At 36.4% G+C, this 21293-nt stretch overlaps 1 protein-coding gene across 4 annotated transcripts in view; it reads right to left on the bottom strand.

Moving 5' to 3' along the window:
- Positions 1-21293, bottom strand: part of ATP8A1 (ATPase phospholipid transporting 8A1) — a 116829-nt gene that overhangs the window by 82826 nt on the left and 12710 nt on the right. For 2 of the 4 annotated variants that reach the window (XM_086746571.1, XM_086746572.1), the window contains exons 4-9: positions 18881-18979; positions 14511-14556; positions 8263-8303; positions 7402-7475; positions 3494-3563; positions 2744-2871 (exon numbers count right to left, since the gene is read on the bottom strand). In XM_086746571.1, the coding sequence (XP_086602697.1) occupies positions 2744-2871; positions 3494-3563; positions 7402-7475; positions 8263-8303; positions 14511-14556; positions 18881-18979 (458 nt within the window). Of the gene's footprint in view, positions 1-2743; positions 2872-3493; positions 3564-5371; positions 5446-7401; positions 7476-8262; positions 8304-14510; positions 14557-18880; positions 18980-21293 lie in introns of all 4 variants that reach the window. The other 2 variants (XM_086746570.1, XM_086746573.1) reach the window with 1 other exon arrangement.

Below are 21293 nucleotides of genomic sequence, written 5' to 3'. Positions count from 1 at the left end.
AAGAAGAAAGGCATATAACCAGAGAAAGTTATTTTTAAGTTACCCACAAAATAAATTGTAAGCCTTTTCAACTATGGACCTTCTCTGGGTTGCCAAAAAGACTTTCTGTCCTACTAACACAAGAGTGTCTAGGAAGGCAGAAGTCAAAACCTTCCACTCAATTCTTGTACTTATTAGCTGAATTCTGTGACTGTTCCTGACACCTCCTGATCTTCCTCTTTGTCTTCCCCTCTTAAAAACTGTGAAGAATATGCAGTAAAGTCCCGTCTATTGCAGGATCAGGACACAGACTCTCATATGGATACCCTTCTCCAACTTAGGACAGGAATTTATCCTCAAGAGTCTGTTACTGGGAAGACAATCAGAAGAGAATTGGGATTGCAGCCACTGGGAGTCATCTCCAGCAGAACTGCCACACAGATGAAGGAGATGAAAACAGACAGTAAAATAACAAAGGACATAAAAAGCCCAGATCTGCCAGGTGTCATGCTGATCCTCAACATCGTTATCTTACCCCACTCTCTAACGCAGTGATGGTGTGATGAATTAACAGAGCTCTCAAGTCTCTATTTCCTGGCCTCAGCCTTCTCAAAATTGTTCCAAGTCATCTGATTCTTCTGTGCTACATAACTAACAACTCCTCAGCAACATATTTGGGTTGTATTCTGTAAGAGATGTTCTCAATGGGGAAATAGCCTTTCAGCACACTTTTCTGCCAGAGTTGTCAAGGATATATTAAGAGCTAAAAATTTCTAAAACACATTTGAAAGCTTACATATCAAAGTGTTTTTCTTAACAAGCACACTTCACTCTTATCCAAAATTTTCTTAAGAATATCTTCAGGAAAACATTTACTTTAGGTCTGGATAACCAATATCTGCCCTTGTTTTTAAACTTGCTCACCCTTTTTCTCTGAGCCATTGTCTAATCATAATTTGAAATTTATCCAGGCTAAAGAACTTTTCTCCTTTCTCTAGCTAGTTGTCTTCATTGTCTCAAACCAAGTGACATGCTTCTGTATATTCATGAGCATAACAAAGAGCTGTACACTTTGGAGATAAGAGTTAAACACACTCAAAAGCTGAGAATACCACGAAAACTTTTTTTGGCATCTTCAGTCCACAGATTTAGGCAAAATACAAAATAACTTCAGTGGACTTCTACCTCCTTGAATACTAAGTATCCACAAGAAAGAAAGAGAATCTTTGGCTTTTTGAGTTGCTCTCCCATGAAGGGAAAAAAAAAACAAGACTGAAAACCTCAACCAGATACAACATTTATGGCACTCTAGTGAATTGTTTAAAAGTGAAAAAAAAAAAAAAAAAAAGAGAAGAGGGAAATATATTTTCAGTATCCTCCACTGCTTTTGCAGAAGTGTTAAGATGGTAGTGTATAAACCTGTGCTACCTCTAATATGAGCAGAAAGAGAACTCATCTCTGATTTTTCAGGTTGGAAAGAAGGCTTGGTTTCAGGTTGGAATAAGAGTTACTTACCTGCAATTCTTTTTCACTGAAGGTAAATATTATATTAGAGCCACACTTTGGGAACTATTCTACTGCACAGGAACTACATTCAAAATATTCCAAACCCAATTTCTCATATGACAAATTGCTTGACCAGCAGATGGCGTGCTCCTATACATAATGGCCATCAGCACATTCAATGGTTCTTTTAAAAATCAAATTTAAAAATTAAATAATTAGATTAAAAAGAAAAATATGTTTTTTTCTCTAGTCAGGGAGGAAGGATGAATGTGTGGATCTATTATAACTATTACCTTCAGAGAAGAATTACAGGTAAATGTTTTTCTCTTCTTAACGACAAGTACAGTGGAATTATAATAGATCCACACTCTTGCGACTGAAAACTCCCGGAATGCATCTGCAAGAAATCAGTAAATAAAAAATGGAATATAAAAAAAAAAAGGTATTTAATAATCAGTTAGTACTATATACATATCAGTCTAAAACCACAAACATGAATAATATTGTATATGGAGAAATAGATTCCTACCAAATAAAAAATAAATCCTGTAAATCCTTGGCAATGAAGGACTTGACAATTCTGGACCTAGTAATGAATTTTATACTCCTAATGCATCATGTTCTGTTCAGACCCACGGAAAACTCCAAATATCAATATTTGGTAAGCACTTAAACATTTTAAGAATTTTTGAAGCAGTTTTACAAGCATGTATGTTGTAATTGCACTGAGGCTGTCTATTTTTACTGAAAGATATTTTCAGTATGCTAAGGTATTAAATGTCTTTCAGCTACCAAATTAGAAGAATCTGAAGTATATAGTGATGGACTCAGCTCCATTCCAGACTTAGACAAAAGAAAACTACTATTAAAAAAAGACAAGAAACTACTTCTACTCAGCTTCTATAATAGAAACTTAACAGGCAAGGAATGAGATGCTTAAGCAGTGAGTTATAGTATTACAAAATTATTAGACTTTGATTAGCACTCCCTTTTCCTATTAATAGCTATTGCTTTATGAAGGTCGACTAGTATGAAAACTCAAGTTGCAGACATTAGAATCACAGTTTTACCCCTCAAGCTTTTTTTTTTTTTTTGGAAAAAAGTCTAATAAAGAATACACCAGAAAATATTTTTACCTCTCTAGTCTTAGCAGAATAATGACTTTACTACTCATATTTTAACTTGAGTAGTTTAACAACATATAGCTATGTACTGTAAGATTGAATCTACTGAGATGATCTTCCCTGAATTTACATACCCATGCCCATCCAGTCTGATGTTTCCAACAAAGTCATAGAGATGTCGGTTTGGGCTCTCGCATTCAATTCGGCCTGAAAGTGTCATCAAGCTTTCTATGTCCTTTATGTCTGATGTTAGTGGTAAACCCTGCAAAGAAAATTAGTTTGTCATGACATTAGAAGTTAGTTTCCAATATAAATCTATGCAACATAAATCTGATAGCAAAAAACCAGAAAACCAGTATCCCTATGGGAACAAAATGGGAGTGCTACACTTTGCTGTCATGCTGTTGGATGCTACAGAATGAAAAAGTCATCTCAGTATCTTAAAATATCATGATGAAGACAAGGTCACAACCCATCATATAACTCAGCAGGTATGTCCCTGCATAGAGACAGTGCACTCACTCAGAAACTGCTATTCCCTACCTGCCCCGTAAGGATAACACTGGCACTATCAGCTTCTTTCTGCAGGGCTTCTCCCTCACCTATTGTCTAAAAACAAAACCAACACCTAACTACAACTCTTTCCACCTATTTTTCCCAAAGAAAAACTCTAAAACAAAGTGCAAGGTATGGCTTAGGATAATCATTCAATCCTTCTGCTTAATTAATTGAACAAAAACTTTTATGTCAATAACCCGCAGCTTTTTATTCAAATCATTAAAATTTTACAGTCTTCTAAAATGGCCATTGATGTCATAAAATATATTTTTATAAGCAGTAATAGATTAAAATATAAGCAATATTCTCAAAACTGAAATTCCTACCTGTCGAATTTTTAAGTTTGTTTCACCATCTAAGTTCGATGTTTCGATGTAGCACATAGCTTGTGGTTCACTATTAAGACAAAAAAAATCCTTAATTTTAAATTATAATGTAAAAATCCATGAACTTTCTGTAATCTTCTAATAGCTATTAATGCAATTGTTTTTTTTCTTATCAAATCTTCAGATCTAGAATAATTTACAGCCAAATCTGAAAAACCAACAGTCCTTCACATTTTCAGAAAAGTTTGCCAAAACCTATCTACCCTAGATGAAACACTGCTAAAAATTCTGTACACAGTAAGTTTCCTATGTTTTCACATGAGATTAAGACACAGGCACAAATGTAGTACATTTATAGTGCCTACTAATGTAGGCACCAGTGGTTTAGACATGAAAGTTTTCTTGTAAACTTGTCCCCTTTATGCAATTTTAAAAGCTTTTTGATAAATTAAAGTTTTAAGAACGTTACTACTTGAACAGTTCATTTATTTGACATAGACAGATAAAAGGCTTATTGCATTTAATTTTTTCAATATAATTTTTTGATCTGTAACACAGCAGTATTTTATAAAATACTTCCAGGTTTTAAAATATATTACAATCATTACAGAAGTGTTAACTAGGAAAACAGAGATACAGACAAAGTTACTTTTCTGCAAGTAGATCATAAAGAAGAACAGGTCTAACAGGTCAGGATTTCTGAATTACTCCACTCAGATCCCACATTCTGGGCATGAGGACAGAACATCTACTACTTACATCTACAACAGAAAGAAGTTTTGATCTTGTGAAGGACCAGCGGAGTGATAAAAATTGCTTACAACTTAAAAGAATAAATGGTTACACCACTGTAAAGCTTCTAGTATTTTCCTTCTTTCCAGTATTAAATTCAAGCATTGAAAGTTTTTTTTTTAAATTTACTTTCTTAATGCAACAGTGGCTACTGATAAGTGACTTAGTTTCAAAATTGTTGCAGGATAAAGCTATGTAGGTTATTTTAACACTTTTGTGAAGCAAAATCATTAAAATGTGATAAATCATTATCATAAATTCCTTTCAGGCTAGAAGTCTCTTGGCAAACTTTTCTCAAAATGTAAGTAACTTCTGTTTAGATTGTCTGGATGGAATCATGTGTATAAAATTTCATTACAATTTTAGCATGTTATTAGTTAATAATAAAAACCAGTATTTTTGTGAAGCACTTTTAAAGCATACTAAGGCAGCAAAGACATTTCAAGTGAGACACATGCTTAATTGTAATTACTGTAGCAGATAGCAGTGACCTCCAAAGTTACAGTTAGATCAAGGCAGGCCCATTGATTTGTTAGGGAAAACAAAGAGCGTAACAGTGCAGACAACAGCATAAAGCCGATGTGTCTAAGAAACATGCATTTTATCACAATACACAAGAACAGTGCTGCTTTTGCCAATGCATGCAGCAGAGACTGTGCAACATCCAAGTCTGTGCAGAGGGTCCTCTACCAGTCCTACCAACATTAAACTACATTCTTTGCTGAAAAAAGTGCGTTGGGATAAACATGTATATTCTTCTTAATTTGCTCTAAGAATTAAACATATATTTATCCTGGTGTTTTACTGTGTGTTTATTCAATGACAAGTTGTCTGATAAAATCGCATGAGGACAGTGTAAAAACAAAGAGTAATGAAACAAATTGTCATTTCTTGAAGCATTATCATGTATTTACACTTTAATGATCTGTACTTTTATCAGCCAAACCCCTTCTAATTTTATAAGTGTCTGGGTTTTGTTGAAGACAGGTGAACAGCAAAGCATAGATTATCAGCATGGCAGTGTTCTTCATATTTGGTATATGAGGACCCACGTACACATATCCTGTGCAACTAGTTTATTCTAACCTTGATGACAGACTGATGAGATCAGCTGGGAGATGTTCCCCATTGGTCACTTTCACTACTTCCCCTACTGCCACCTACACATCCCAGTTTGAAAATGATTAGAACAGAAAAATAAGTGACGGGGGGAAAAAAACCAAACAAAAACCAAACAAATGGACAAAGACAGAAAGACAGAGTTTGAAATTATTATACAAACAATATGTGTTAATTAAAAATGTCTGATGGCATTTTTTTTCAAAATCTATTTTGACCAGGTCAGAAAGAAAAGAGAATATTTTCATTTTTACTTGAGTGAATTGTTTTACTGCAAGGCACCAATTTTAAGCTGCAGAACACATTCATACCATACAGTAAAAATAAAAAATTGTTATGCTTATTTCTCAACTGACGAAGTTTCTAGCCACTCCATACATTAATTAAAAAAATAGAAGCCACAACAAAACATTTTCCACCAGCTTTTTTGAAAAGTCAGGGGACAAGTACCTTTTACGCAGACATGCTGAAAAGTATTTTCTTTTTAGTTTCAGCTTTATAAATGTTAATTTACACAGAACTAGCAAGAACTAAGCAGAATTACATCTCAGAGGTTTGTGTCCTTCCACTGTAAGCGACTGCACTTTCCTAAAATAATTCAGGTCTTATTCTCCAGAAACTGCTATTGTTGGTAAAAAGAACCAATTATTGTTAGTTTGAACTAAAACCAGGCCCACAGGCTTGTACTGCTATTGAAACCTAAAATGTAATCGAGCATCAATAAACACCTGGAAAGCAAAATTGATGAGACTCTCTTCTTGGAGAATGCATGGCCACGTGGAGATGAAAGGTGGAGAAGGAGAGCACATGCCAGTACGCAGGCAGAATTACAGGTAAGGTAGCAGTGCAGGGTTCTCTCCTGGAAGGAGGGCTGCAACAGGACTCTAGTAGTATAACTAAGAAGGAAGTTTTAGCTGGAAGAAATGTCTGAACTGGGCCTAAGAAAAGCAATCATGATTGAAGGAGTCCCCTTTGCAAACTGGATCCTAGAATAAAACCTGACAGGAAAATTCAAGATGAGTAGACTTTATTTTGAGATGTAACAGAAGACGGAATTAAAAAAAAAAGGTACTGATCTACAACACAGTGTCACAGAAACGCGTTAAGATCCTAACCTTATTAATTGTATGTATGAGTGGATTCATTAACTTCAGTGAGATCATAAAGGGTTTATACCTAATCAATAATCACACATGCTACAATAATGCTTCTGTTTATGCTAGAAAAAAATATGGAAATTGCATTGTAAACATACAGTAATAAATCAAAACACAATTGATCATATTTAAATAATCTTTGTTTTTTAAAAAAAATTCTTAAGAGTAAGTTGCCTATTGACCTGATCAAATAGATGTTGAAAAATGTGCATCTTCCACATAAGATGTGGATTTCTTAAATAAAACTGTCCAAGGAAATGACAATAAACAACTTCTGATTGTCCATGTAAAAGGAGCCACAGCATTATACGCTACAAATTAAGTCCTGCTTTCAGTGCTGAAATTATTCACAATATATATATTAGGGAATAAAGTGAATATTCAGCTCAAAGACAGTGATAATTTGATGGTTCACATCTCATGATCTCTCTTTCCCCCTCGATTCAACCATCAAACTGGCCACTATATGCGTTATGAACATTTCTATTTCCTGTAATATATCTGGTTTTATTTACAGGATGCAATTTGTTAGGTACATATCAAAAAGCCAACCTGGTTAAGTGTGGCAGTTGAGGTTCAATTTTTAGCCTTTTTGGTACTATACGCAACAACAAAATAACATGCTAAGTTTTTCTTAAGGGTAAATTGAATGCCAGTGTAATTTTAAAACTGTAATCGTCACAGTTTAAGGAAACACTGTCTGAACAAACTCAAGACTACACTTCAGAATAGCAGCATTTTTGTTTATTCCTTATTTCCTTGGAGCAATCATAAATAAATAAATAAATGCAGGGTAGAGAAACCAGCCTCTACACTATAAGCATCAGTGGGCATCTCTACCTTGATGAGAGCAGTACAGTGTCAGCAGGTATATACTCTTTGCCTTTTATTATAACTATATCTCCAACATCTACCTGAAAGAAAACTGGGAATTGGTTAACGGTTTAAAAAAAAAAATGTTATCCCTTTGTTTTAAGCACAGTAAATATTTACCTGCTGAATTTGCTAGAAAGATTGTTAGAAAGTCACACGCTTAGAGAAGCCTATAGATATTAGGTACTCAAAGGTCACTGTCGTTCTTTGGAAATCTGTTTTTTTAAGAGGCCTAACCCTGACCTTCTCTATGCAGTTTTCTACTTTTGCTAGTTATTGTAAAATATTCTATTGGAAAGCTGAAGTTGAGTTAGAGAAGAGAGGAATCTCATCTAAGATCACAGTTCTGTTGCATCATGCTACATGCCTTATCCTTGTTTCTCCAAAGGTATAAACCAATTTCCTCTGAACCTTGCCTCCAAATTACTATGGGTTAAATTTTCTTCAAACTTTCAGGTATGGAAACCAATAAAACTAAGGGACTGGACAGACAGCATAACATTTAGTCATTGAAAGTTTCCTTTTTCAGTCCCTTCCTAACTTTAAAGACTGTTATGCAGTAGTTATCATGGTTTAAGTAAAAAAAATTCAGCAAGAAGTCCACCATTTAACAGCAGTTTTGCTTGTCTCAGGACATAAAAACTGACCTGACTTAAAAGTACTTTTTAAGACATGAGTATTAACAAACAAAAATTAAAATACAAAAGATTATGCATTTCCCACCATACCAGTTAATTCTTATTAATGACAACTATTTGGTGAAATAAAACAAATACTAAATCTGCATTACGCTCTAAAAGTCACCAACATAGAATCATAAACACACACCTTTTCCCAGTGGACAATCTCCCATGCACCATTTCGTAGTACTGGAAAAAAGACAAAAAAGAATTTCAGTTGTATAATCTAATTGCAGTAAACAGGTATGGGTTAGATTCCTTGTAAGATGTATCTCATTTTACACAATATTTTACAGTATGTCTTGTTTCTATAAATTCAGGTCAAATACTTCAGGTATACAGCACATATTCTGTGTAAAAGTTTTTGTACCATAGAAGCTTATTACAAAGTCAATTAGAACATTTCACAGACTTTGAGAATCAACTAAATTTATATTAATTGTATGATAATGTGGTGTTTTCTAAAATAAATTAGTAACTGGAATAAAAAGTTCCAAAGTAAAAAAGTTATGAAATTATTGGAGGGGAGTGAATCAATTCAATAATTTTTTCTCAGTTCAAATATTGATGAGGTTCATACAAAGAACATTCATTAAAAGCCAGCAGCAGGATTCTTAGGATTCAGCTGTTATTACTGTTATTGGCATGTCAGAGAACTTTAGGACTGTCGTAGTTTAGACTTGCTCAAGACCAAGCTACGCGGTCACTCACTCACTACCCCCACCCTCCAGTGGGACAGGGAGCAGAACTGGTAAAGAAAATAAGGCAAAACTTGTGGGTTGAGACAGAAAAAAAGAGTTTAAGAGAACAACAGAAGAAAAGAAAACAGAGATCAAAAACAAACACACACCCCAATAACAGAAAAAACTGAAGCACGTAATTTATAGTACAGTAGCTCATGACGGATCCTGATATCCAGCTTCCTCCCAAGTAGCAGGAGGCTCCCCCCAGCACCCTCCTCACTTATATACTGAGCATGACATCACATGGTATGGAACAGCCCTTTGGCCAATTTGTATCCTATCCTAGCTGGGTGCCCCAGCCACAGGTACCATCAGCTCCAGTTCCTCTGCCAGCTCATGTGAATATCAACTCTATTCTAGCCAGAACCAGGACATTATCCATCCCTTATTCCATACCATCTACATCATGCCCAGATCCTACACCTTCCAATTAATCATCACCATTTTTTTTTTCCTGCCTTCCATATACATATATACATACACACAGATATCTTTCCCTTAGTCTATGGGCCATCCTTCCAAAGTGTCTGTTGAGTTCATTTAGTCCATGACTTCGGGCTCCATCTGTCATAACAGCCTCTCAGGGTAGGACAGATGATGCAGTGTTTGCTCAGTTGGTGTATCTAGTGCAAATTGTTTATGTTCATAGTCTGCAGGTTGAAGATGTTGATCTCGAGTTGCTGGGTGCTAGCTGCTAAAGCCAGTTCTAGTTTCATCACTGTCACCTTTTGCTCGGTTTTAGCGAAGTTAATTCTTTGTTTGAGCTAGGTGATTTTTACTATAATACCTTTGATATGACACATAACAGCTAGAAAAGTCATGATATTCAGTATTATACAGCAATTAACAAACAACAGTTCAAATTATTGCCTATTTTCACCTAAAATCAGATCTTCTTGAGGTACACATTGGACTTCCCCATCCTCCTGCACTACCCACCAAGTACACCCAGGTCCTTGAGCAAAAGCAATCCTATGCATGGGCTTGCCTTTGCCCAAGGGAGGAATTACCCAGACTGTCTTCCCCAGCATGTTCCTTACATGCACCACGGGACTTTATCCCATTCTACAGTATGCAGAAGTTCGGACTGGGCAGGGCCAGCTTGATTGGTGGATCCCCAAGTGCTGGCTAACCACGCAGCTTTTGCTAAATATGTATCCCCATGTCTGAAGGTCCCACCACACATTGCTCAGTGCTGTTTTCAGCAGTCCACTGTACCTTTCAATTTTCCCAGAGGCTGGTGCGCAATAGGAGATGTGATAGACCTACTCAATGCCACGCTCTTTGGCCCGAGTGTCTATGAGGTTGTTTTGGAAATGAGTCCCGTTGTCTGAGTCAATTCTTTCTGGGGTGCCATGTGGCCATAAGACTTGCTTCTCAAGGCCCAGGATGGTGTTCCAGTCACTGGGATCCAGGGTATGTTTCCAGCCATCCGGTAGTTGTTTCTACCATCGGAAGCACATGGTGCTTGCCTTGGCGGGTTTGCGGGAGTACGATATAATCAATTTGCTAGGCCTCTCCATATTTATACTTCAGCCATCGTCCTCCATACCGCAAAGGCTTTAACCACTTGCCTTGCTTGATTGCAGTACGTGTCTCACATTCATGGATAACCTGTGTGATACTGTCCATGGTCAAGTCCACCCCTTCATCACAAGCCCATCTATATGTTGCATCTCTTCCCTGATGGCCTAACTGTCATGGGCCCACCAAGCTAAAAATAATTCACCCTTATGCTGCCAGTCCAGATCCACCCGAGCCACTTCAGTTTTAGCAGCTTGATTCACCTGCTGGTTGTTTTGATATTCTTCAGTGACCTGACTCCTGGGTACACAGGCATCTACATGATGTACTTTTACAACCAGATTCCCTAGCTGGGTGGCAATACCTTGCCACACTGCAGCGGCCCAAATGGGTTTGCCTCTACACTGCCGGTTGCTGTGCTCCCATTGCTTTAACCACCCCCATAGGGCACTTGTCACCATCCATGAATCACTACAGAGATAGAGCACAGGCCATTTTTCCCATTCAGCAATGTTTAAAGCCAGCTGGACGGCTTTCACCTCTGCAAACTGACTCGATTCACCTCATCCTTCAGCAGCTTTGGCAACTTGTCATGTAGGACTCCACACAGCAGCTTTCCACCCTCAATGTTGTCCCACAATACGACACAACCCATCAGTGAACAGGGCACACTGCTTCTCATTTTCTGGTAGGTTGTTATACAGTGAGGCCTTTTCAGCACGTGCCAAATTCTTTGCCTTGTGCCCAGTCCATGATCACTTCTAACATCCCTGGGCGACTGTGATTTCCAGGACAAGGACCATTGCAGTCATCTCCTCCATAAAAATACTGGAAATTCCCCAGGTCAACCCATACCATTTAGTGTAAGACTTAGGACAGATTTTCCCTGGCAGTAGTAATTAATATTGCAAGCACGCTCCACTACTCTAGTTTTAAGTATTGCTACTATGATACAAAACCCACGCTTTGTTTGCCAGGTAATTGCCAGGTCTGTGTTTTCAGAGAACAATAAAGGTGACCTTTTTTTTTAATTAGCATGAGTTATAAAGCTATTGAAGACTGATGTGCAAAAAGAAAATGAAATGAAAATATATTGCCATGTATCAATACTCAGAGAGCTCCAAGAGATTGTTCTCCTTCACTGTGTCTCTGAGCTTTCAAACTGTCAGGACGCTTATCTAAGTACCTGATAAGGATCCAATTCTTACACAAGCATCCACAGATTTTAAAAAAAAAGTCTTTCAAAATCTGGGAATACATATGGCCCTTATATCTAAGTCTTCCTTGAGGTTCCGTTCAGACTGACTCCTCTTCTTGTATATCTCAACAATTTTTGTGAGTCTTTATCTAACTTGCTTAATAATTCTTAAAGAACAGATAAATTCTATTACCCTTCCTTCCTCGAAACTCAATAGTGCTGCTATGCTCAGGGCAATAGTAAATGGAGCAGTCTCCCTTTTAGGCAGTAAGCAAGGTATTTGAATGATGTGTCTCAGTAACCAGTTGACGATTACACAAAACCTGTTTTGACAAACCATTTTCCTTCACTGGGAAAACTACAGATGCAGAGTGAGGACTGGTTCAGCAATACTGTCCTAAGGAACCTAAGACATTTGATAGTTGTGCCACCAACTACCTACTTCCATCCCCTTATGTCAGTAATACTGTTTGTGGGAATATAGTATCAACCAGATAAGAGAACTGATGAAGATAAAAAAAAAATAAATCTATATATACCCCTTGCATTTAAGATAGCATTGCCAATGCAAAGGGAAGGTCCTGTTCTGCCCTCAACACATGCAAAAGTGCGTGCTCTAACCACTTAACGTGTGCTGCCTCTGGTTTGTTGGACCCTTTGATGAGACAGTTTAACCCACTACATGGAAGGAAATCGACCGCTTTTCTTCAAGCACAATTAACATACACTGACATGCAATTAAATTAATTTTTTTATGAGAACAAAAAAAGAAGTGCTGTTGCTATGCACCTTTTATATAATGGTTAGAGAACTTGTGCCCTAAACCTTCCGCAGCCTGGCTTTCACATTTGTATCTCCTATTTTTCATCTGTCTCTAACAACTAACTTTCAAAAGCATATTCCATCTGCCCTGCAGAAGACAACTTCACCACATTGCAGAAATGCAGATTTCATCATGTCAGAGTGCGTGATTGTGTCCTGCTGTCTATGTAGGTAAAAAGTCATGAAGGTAAAAAAGTCATCTTTAATACAGCCTAATGAATCAAAAGCCTCTGCAAAAGGTTTTTTTATAGTAATGAAAATGTAGAAAGGTAATTACTTAAGGTTAACTGAGATACAAACGGTCTTTAAGGAAGAGGCAGATGAAGAGAAACCCAAATACATAATCTGTACATGCACATACCATTTCATTAACAATTTCATATGTTTAAAAGACAACCAGAAGTGGAGTTGGATATATAATGTATTATGCACATCACTACTTTTCAGGGTTATAGAACTGCTGAACAGACAAAACCAAAGAGAGTACCATACTGATTAACGCTTAAATTATTGCTTTGACAATATAATATGACAATACATTTAAATACTGCTTTGACAGCACACTAAGATCGATTTTGTACTTATGTGAATCCTGCATTAGCTTAAGAAACTTGTTTCTCAGTGCTAGCAATATTTCATGTATCCTCATTACACTTTCAATTTCCAAGATGCTCTTCTGCACGCATGGAACACTCAGGGAACAGTCATCTAATGAGATATAACCAAGGAGAAGAGGCAGGAAAAGCAGTAAAACAAGTCTTTTACTAATTTTAAAACTTTGTACACTCTGGACAAAAAAAAAAAAAAAAAAAAAAGGAAAAAGCCCTTCAAGATTCACTGCCACCTAAAACTGTTGGTTGCATTCTCAAACGCTTTGAATGCTTGATGAAAGGATTTTAGATGTCTACATTAAGCTTTCCTTTGTTTTTTTATGTATAGATAAGAGGTTATCTTTCTTCAGGCCTGTTCTCTGTAGACTTCTATTCCCAGTGCATTCAATCAACACATTTGTCTCCCTGTCCTGATCTCTCCATATTTCCTATTGAGCTCGTAAGTTATCTTCCCCTGTGCCATGGCCCACAAATCTCTAGGTTTACTGTAACATTTAAGTACAAATTTGGTAGGCTTTTTTAAACTAGAGACTAGAGCAGTGATAAACAATTCTGATTATCTTCAGTCAATGACTACATGCCTTCCTAAAAAACTTAAGGTTATGTTTGTTATTTAAGTAATATCCCATGAAAAATTCTCCTCTTTATGGTATTTTTCACACTTTCTGCAATCAAATTCACATGACACTCATTCCTCCTCCTATTTATAAAAGGAGGACCAGCTCTGTCAAGAGAGGCCCACCTCAGAACAGGATACATGAAAAGTTAAAGAGCAGCAAAGCGGGAACTTAAACTTGGACTTCCTACTTGACATGCGCATTTAGGTCATTTTAGCTAACATCTCCCTCACTTTCTGAGCTAAAATAATTCTCTGATTTAATACTTCTTCTTTTCTTTATTAAAATATTTTTTAAAAACCCCACCACATTCCAAAGTTTTGTTTTCAGTACACTGTCTAAATATCTCATTATTGCTAATCAAACCATTAAATTAACTTCATATTAAAAACCTCAACCCCAAAAAACCTCCATTCATCATTATCCACAGTTTTGAAGCAGCATAGAAAGTTCCATTTTATGACTTTTCCTTCCAATTCCAGAGTTTTCCAAAATCTAATTATTCAAGATTCGCCAACTGAATAAAATTCTGCTTTGTGTACTTAGAAAGTCATGCTTTTCACCATAATCCAGGGCTGCAAATATGGAGTGGTGATTATGATCTTTTAACAGCTACAGCATCACCTGTGTTAAATGAGTAAATTTTAAAGTTTCTTAGGAACCTCAAAAACTTAATCTAGAACATATTCCATTTTGTGGAGCTAATGTGACTGCAAATTTTTATTTCAGCTGTTTAGATTCCAAATTTTGAAGTAATCCGCATAAACAATTTTCCACACAATTACTTGTCAGCAGTTCAGATCACATTTCTACCATTTGCAAAATAATTTAAAAACCCACCTCCCCAAACCACAATTAATAGGTTTTTAAAAGTTTCCTACCTTGAGTTTGTTTCTTGTTCACTGCATTATCAGCTTTATGCCTTTTCTAAATCAAAAAGACACAGTGGTTAAAGACTTCTGTTGACATGATAAAGCTTTCAGACTTAAGATAAAACACACATGTATTCCATCCTCCCACTCATCAATTCAATAAAGCAATTTAAAACCATTTTAAACAGGAGTATGGATTACTTGCATAGTTACAACAGTTCCAGGCAAAGCATGTTCTACTAAAATGTCCTCTCACATGAGCAATTGCTATCTAAACAAGTTCCTTACATAAGGAAGCAGTGTATTTGTGTACAATAACTTTGCCCTTCCCTGCAACTGGGAAATTATGCTACCAGAACAAAGATCATGGAACCATTCTTCATACAAGCGTCTCACACAGATCTGAGGTCAAGCAATGACTGTGTAAACACAACATCACTTCCACGTAAGTGCCTGCAGACTTCAGCAACAGTAAAAATGAAAAGACGAACAGATAAACAAACCAAAATCAGCAATGGACCCCTCTCCCCCCGACAGGCCATGATGTCTGTCAGTTTTAATACAGCTGTGGGAAACCTTTTGATAGAAACTTTTGATGCTGCTCCGAATCACCAGCTTTTTCAAAGTATCATCAAACTCATCTTAGCTACAAAAAGCTTAGGAGACTTCTAGTCTAAACACAGTATTTAATAACAACGAACTCAGTTCTTCCTGAGCAGGAACATGGTTTGGAAAATTAATTGAAACAGAACTAACGGTTTTAGGTAAGCATTTTGAATATAGCTACAGAATTCATGCCTTTGAAATACAAAGAAAATCAGAAGTAATCTTGTAAATTGAAAGGAAAGCAAGCCAAGCTACTTCAGAGATGCATTTCTAATAAGATGCCGGTATGACTCTGAGCTAGCAGCTCTTAAAAGGCCACCTTATCACTCTGCAAAAATTAAGTTAAGGTATTATTTTTTACTAGATTTTCACAGATTATCAGCAGACAGTCTGCAAAAAAAAAATCTTTCAAAAGATGGCTTATTTCACAGATAAATAACCTTTGATCAATGGGAAGGCATAACACTTGACTAAAGCAGGTATTTATTTGCCCATGGGGAGAGTCTCCTCCAGCTTGCAAAGTAACAGTTTAATGTCAGTTGCTTTTTCTAAGCTATGCTGGGTGAAAAATCATTGGAAACATCTGGTAATCTAGCTTTGCACGTCACAAATTTTACTAGCACTTCTGAAGCATCTATGGAAAACACATGCTGTTCATGAATACTATCTTCTGCTAACAGCTTCTGCTTCTTGGGGTTTCACTTCAGAAAAGGCAGCATTTGGTTCTTGAGCTGAAAGTATTATTTTTGAGAAGTATATTTTTTGATATTGATATAGAAGGTTCTCATCCAAAACCCAATTAATCTTGCTTTAATATTGGATGAAGATAACTATTCCTGGAGATCTTAGATATATCTCACTGTGTAAAAAACAAACAAACAAAAAACCAAAAAACCTGAGACATAATGAAAATTAAAGGTTAAGGGAATAAGGGAAAACATGCTGAATATTTTACTACGCAGCAAGTGATCAACTTTCACAGGCAAAAAAGTACAACTGTCAAAGTCAGCCAAATACTCCTGCACAATATAACCAGCAGACAACATTAAATTTCATACCTGTTTGACTACAAAACCAAACCAAATTGTTTTGTTTGGACTATAGTCTGTAAAACTCAGCTGTGTAAGTGAGAAATTTATGAAGTTACTATCAGCTCTGTATGGGTTTATACATACATACACACACACACACACACACACACACACACATATACAGCCTTTAAATTAGCAGCTGAATTCTTCTCCCAATCAACTTCTTAACCTCATTCAGTTTCAACTAAGTACAGCAGGAATTAACTACATGCCGAAGCAATGTCAACTTATCAGAAGGGTATTTGATTTGCCTTTAGGTATCTTTGTAGTATTTGGTAATAAGAACTTTATTGTTTTAGCTGACATACACAAAAAAACCCTAAACCTGTTCTTTGTCTTCCCCATACGCCAAACTCTGCACTTCAAGTTGCAAAGAGCTAATGGTAGAAACAAATAACATAAGAGAAAGGCGAATGGATGAGATAATTTTAAAAAGAACACTTTGTACAGTAGCAGCAGACTCAGTTTTATATTTGCTTAGACACTGACAGATGGTGTAAGTCTGCAAGCATTAACAGCAGAATGGTTAAAAATATCTGGCAGAACATGAATTGATTTTGTTTATATAAAGAGAAACCAACAAAGACATTTAAGGAGAAGCTGAGTATTGGGCAGCAAATACTAGAAACGCAAAATAGAACAAAAACATTCAATGGAAACATTATTGTCTTTTGCAAGACCACTCAACTCTGTGGCCCAGAAGCTTCATACAACCCAGGGGGACAATATATCTTCTTGCCTACCATACACTCACAGATGTAACTGAGAAGATTGAGTTGACTGTATTAGCAGAAAAGGTAGCATGTGCACAGTCACCCTTCATTTCAGAGCTTCTTTGCAGCTCACCACTCTTCCTCTTGATCATGTTTCTGCACATTATAATTCTGCTCAAACACAATAAACGTGATGCTCCCAGGAAGCCTATTATTCATGTGCAGGGGAGACTGTACTACCTGCAACCCTTTCCAAAAAAAATCAAGAGAACAGTCCACAATCTCAAAAACCAGGAACACTACTCCTCCGGTGGACAAGGCACTCTGCCATATTATGAAGTATCTAACTTCTTGTCTTCCACATAACTTCCGGTCCTCCACATAACCTATCTCCAGAACTAAAACAGAACAAGAGAGGATGATGAAATTCTTAGCATCTAGAGTGATTTGGTAAGTCATCAAGACTAATTCCTTAGATACAAAAGACATCAACCAAAAGACTCAACTATGTTACGGAAATTCGAGAGACAGGTTCTACCATACACTTTCAGTGAAGAGCAGGCCAGAAGGTGCTCAGAAAACCCACATCATCTTTTGTAAAACACAGATTGAAGTTCCTTTCCCTAATCACAAAACAGAAGTCAGACACTTCTAACTCACTACAATATCCCAGCTCTTTTAAAGTTTTCATTCAATGCAAGAAGAAAGCAAAACAGCCACTACCACAAACACTGACTGGAGAGAGCCAAGGAAGGCTTGCCATAACTGGGGCACCTGCCCAAGAAGGACAAGGGTTCCATGTATGTTCCTGGCCATCAGGCAACAGCAGATCACACACAGTACCAAGGCATGAAAGATAAACAGTAAATTGTACTGGGCTGGAACAACGGGAAAAACTGAAAAAGGCTGTCTACAAAACCGTGCAAAGTCACAACAGTGAAACCAAGGATTTTATTCATGTGACCTTTGAAATAAAGAGATATATCAGATGCATGGACCTGGATTTGACAACTGGGGAAAATCAATTTTGAAAACTTAAAAAAAAGGCACATTACTGACCTGTACTCATACATTTAAAATGTATTAAACCAAACAGATTACTATTCTAAACACACTAAAAGTGTCACATTATAATTCCAGTAGCAAGTTAAAAGACACTTTTTAGAAATGTCCAGGAATTATTTGGTTGTGAAACAAAAATCCATCCAGTTTCAGGTATGGAGGACAAGTGAAGATACTTGAAACTGTGCAACCTCCTAGATCCTCAACTCTTAGTTCCCGAGGGCTTATATATATTTTTTAAAGGGAAAATAAAGATGTAAAAATAAAAAGAATCTTGGGAAGATTTTTTTAATCCTACCTTCTTCACTGTGACTAAAGCGAGAAGTTTTCATAATTTTTCTATAAAATGTTATTTTAGTATCTCATTCACAGATTGAACTTAAATCCAGTTCACAAGTATAATAAGTGGGAGTAAAGGACTCTGCTCCCGCTAATGCAGGAAAAAAAAAATTCTAACCAAATAAATATTTAAAAGTTATTTGGTTTTAAAATAGATTCCATGTGAAATGAATTCAGTAGCTTCCAATCTTCTTTTACCAGAGCCCCTGTTTGAGAAAATTTGCAATATTCTCATCTTGACTGGGTTCTGTGGAGTCTGGTTCCAGTGCACACCTTAAAAATATGCTTATACTTCATTAATGAGATGTGTTTGACTAGAAACAATCTATATAACAAACACAACAGTCACTGTTTTGCCATGTAATTGTAACTTTGACATATAGTAAACACACTTTCAAATTGTAACATCATATTCTAAAGATTTCATCTGAAGTAAGAAGCTTTAGAAGCTTTCAAAAGCATCCAGAAGGCAAGCATGATTCAACATAGACTTATTCAACAAATTCTTTTTAATATAATTATGAAAAATTTTAAAGCTATTTACAAAACATTACTACTAAATACTTACGATATCCTCTATTATCTCCTTCACTGCAGCCACAGCTAAAATAAATAAGAGAGGGACCAATGTGGTGTAACGGCCTGTTGGTGATACATCTGGTATTTGCTATTAAAAAAAAAAAAAAAAAGGCAGAAAAAAAATTGTTTGCATTGCTGGTTCAAAACACATTTTTAATACAAGAAGCAGTACTCTCTGTACAAATACAGATAAAGCAAGTTTATTCACTTCTTAGACATGGTGCTGATTCTTTCCAAGAGAGAGTTATTGTCTTTGATTCAAGATATGCTGACACAATAAAACATTTACATTTTAAGTAGCATAGTATTCAGTGGAGTTACTTTCACAGGTTTTAGTGTCTGCAGAATATTCACCTTCTTTTTCTGTGTTTCAAATTAAATTAAATCAAATTAAAATATATATTTATAAAATATAATTATTTTTTCAGTTTAGATTTTTGTGAGAGTGGACACAAGTCCAAGGTATTTTTACTTCCTTACAGTTTTAATCTCTAAGAGATATTTTTATCATACTAGTTATTAATTGACAAATTTCAAACAGCTGCTTTCTGCCGACTATTGTAAGAAACCCATTTTTGCTAAGCAGGTATGGGCACAGATGATACAAGTGAATGTGTATGTAAAATAAATGCTGAGAAGATGCTGCTAGTTATATGATAAACATTATCTTTATGGCAATATTGACAGGTGGGAGGATTGCTGCCTTAACAGACTTGCAACGGGCAATGCAGTACAATAACAAGTGATGCCTCAACGTGGTCAGAAGACATCCTCAACTTATCATAAAACGTTCTGAAAACCAGTCAATGTTATTTATGAATTAGAATCATTCCTTTTTGCTACCACCATGTTGTGCTTCTGAAAGAAAAGAGGATGTCATATGTACGTACACTATGTTTCTCAGAGTGAGATCAATATAGACCTTTTTTCCAGGTTACTCTAGACAAAATTTTTCAAGCAATTACATGGAAACAAGGGAGAAAGTTACTGTTGGGCAAGTGCCTCTGTGTTGGCTACAAGGGAAAGGGATCTATCACTTCTCCAGCTATTCTTACCCTTTCATTCCTCCCTACATGTATGCCCAAACTCCCTCATTCCAATTACACATTATTTTCCAGGCAAAATATGAAAGCAAAAGGGGCATCAGAGTCTGTATCATGGTTCCATTACCCCATATTTCTTACTCCTGCCACTTTGGTCTCCCTGACAGCTTGATAGGAGATGATGGACTTGTAACTCTAATGCTCCACTTCCTAACGCTCCACACACCTACCTGCCAGCTTCTCATTCAGTCATGCCAAGCCTCAAACAGCTTCTGAAACCCCACATTCTGTGTCTCCTAGCTTGACGTACACAGTGGTACCACAAGAAACACTGCTGGACCACTGGATTAGCCCGAGATGCCAGATAGGGTCAAAAGGCTGTTTATTGAGAAGCCATAGATTTGCAGGCACACAAGCTAATTAAACCTTGAACTTCACATTTTTTTCCCCTAGAAAACAGTGTAAGCTACCTGTGCAGACATATCCTAGGAAACTGCTCCAAGCACTTACAGTAGAAGCAAAGAAACCTGAATAAGTACAGAGGAATCAACTTTCACTTGCTGAAATATCTGAAGTGAGCATGGAAAAAGTACACTTCGTGGTTTATGTGCCATTATTTTAGTAAATTTTTTTTGGCATGTCAATTCCTAACACGATCTCCACAACAGACAAATCAACACATTCTAAAACATGCACTAGAAATTATGCAGAAAACATGTTTTTATCAAATGTGATTAAGAATACAGAACTAGAAAATGGTAATTATCAGTGCACCTGCCCACAGTTCAATTTTCATTCATCACCAGCTATTGCATTCATAAAATAGTATACAAAACCCCACAATTTGCTTTATCAAGTTGAACTACTTAAGAATTAAAATATTCTGCTGTATCTGCAAAATGTTACGTACTTCTCAGTAAGCTGGGTCAGGGACAGCACTTTACAAACACTGAATGAAGCTACAGTGGCGTTATAGAAAAGACTGTGTGCTTTCTTCCTAAACAGCACAGTTAACCAGCTGGGACATCAGAAATAGCTGCTATAGCACTGGACTCCACAGCTGTTTTTCTTCATCTAGCCTCAACTTCAATCCTTATCAGCTTCACTCTAAGAATAAATAATCACTTCTCTTCAGTTGCAATTCCCAGCCCTTGAAACAGACTACAAGCTTAAAGTTCATAAAGTTCAGGTTTTTAGGTAGTACTTTCCATTATGAGAAATGCCAACTACAGGTAACATTTTTCTGTGTATTCCAGATATTTTTAAACAGGATTTTTCTGTTACAACAGTCTTTTTCAGCTATACTTAACCTGTTTTACAGAAAAATCCTTGTACGTATTATCTCCAAGAAGTAAAAAA

Source organism: Chlamydotis macqueenii, chromosome 4, assembly GCF_036417535.1.
Source record: "Chlamydotis macqueenii isolate bChlMac1 chromosome 4, bChlMac1.mat, whole genome shotgun sequence".
Classification (NCBI taxonomy): Eukaryota; Metazoa; Chordata; class Aves; order Otidiformes; family Otididae; genus Chlamydotis; species Chlamydotis macqueenii.
This window is presented reverse-complemented; position numbering and strand designations above follow the sequence as displayed.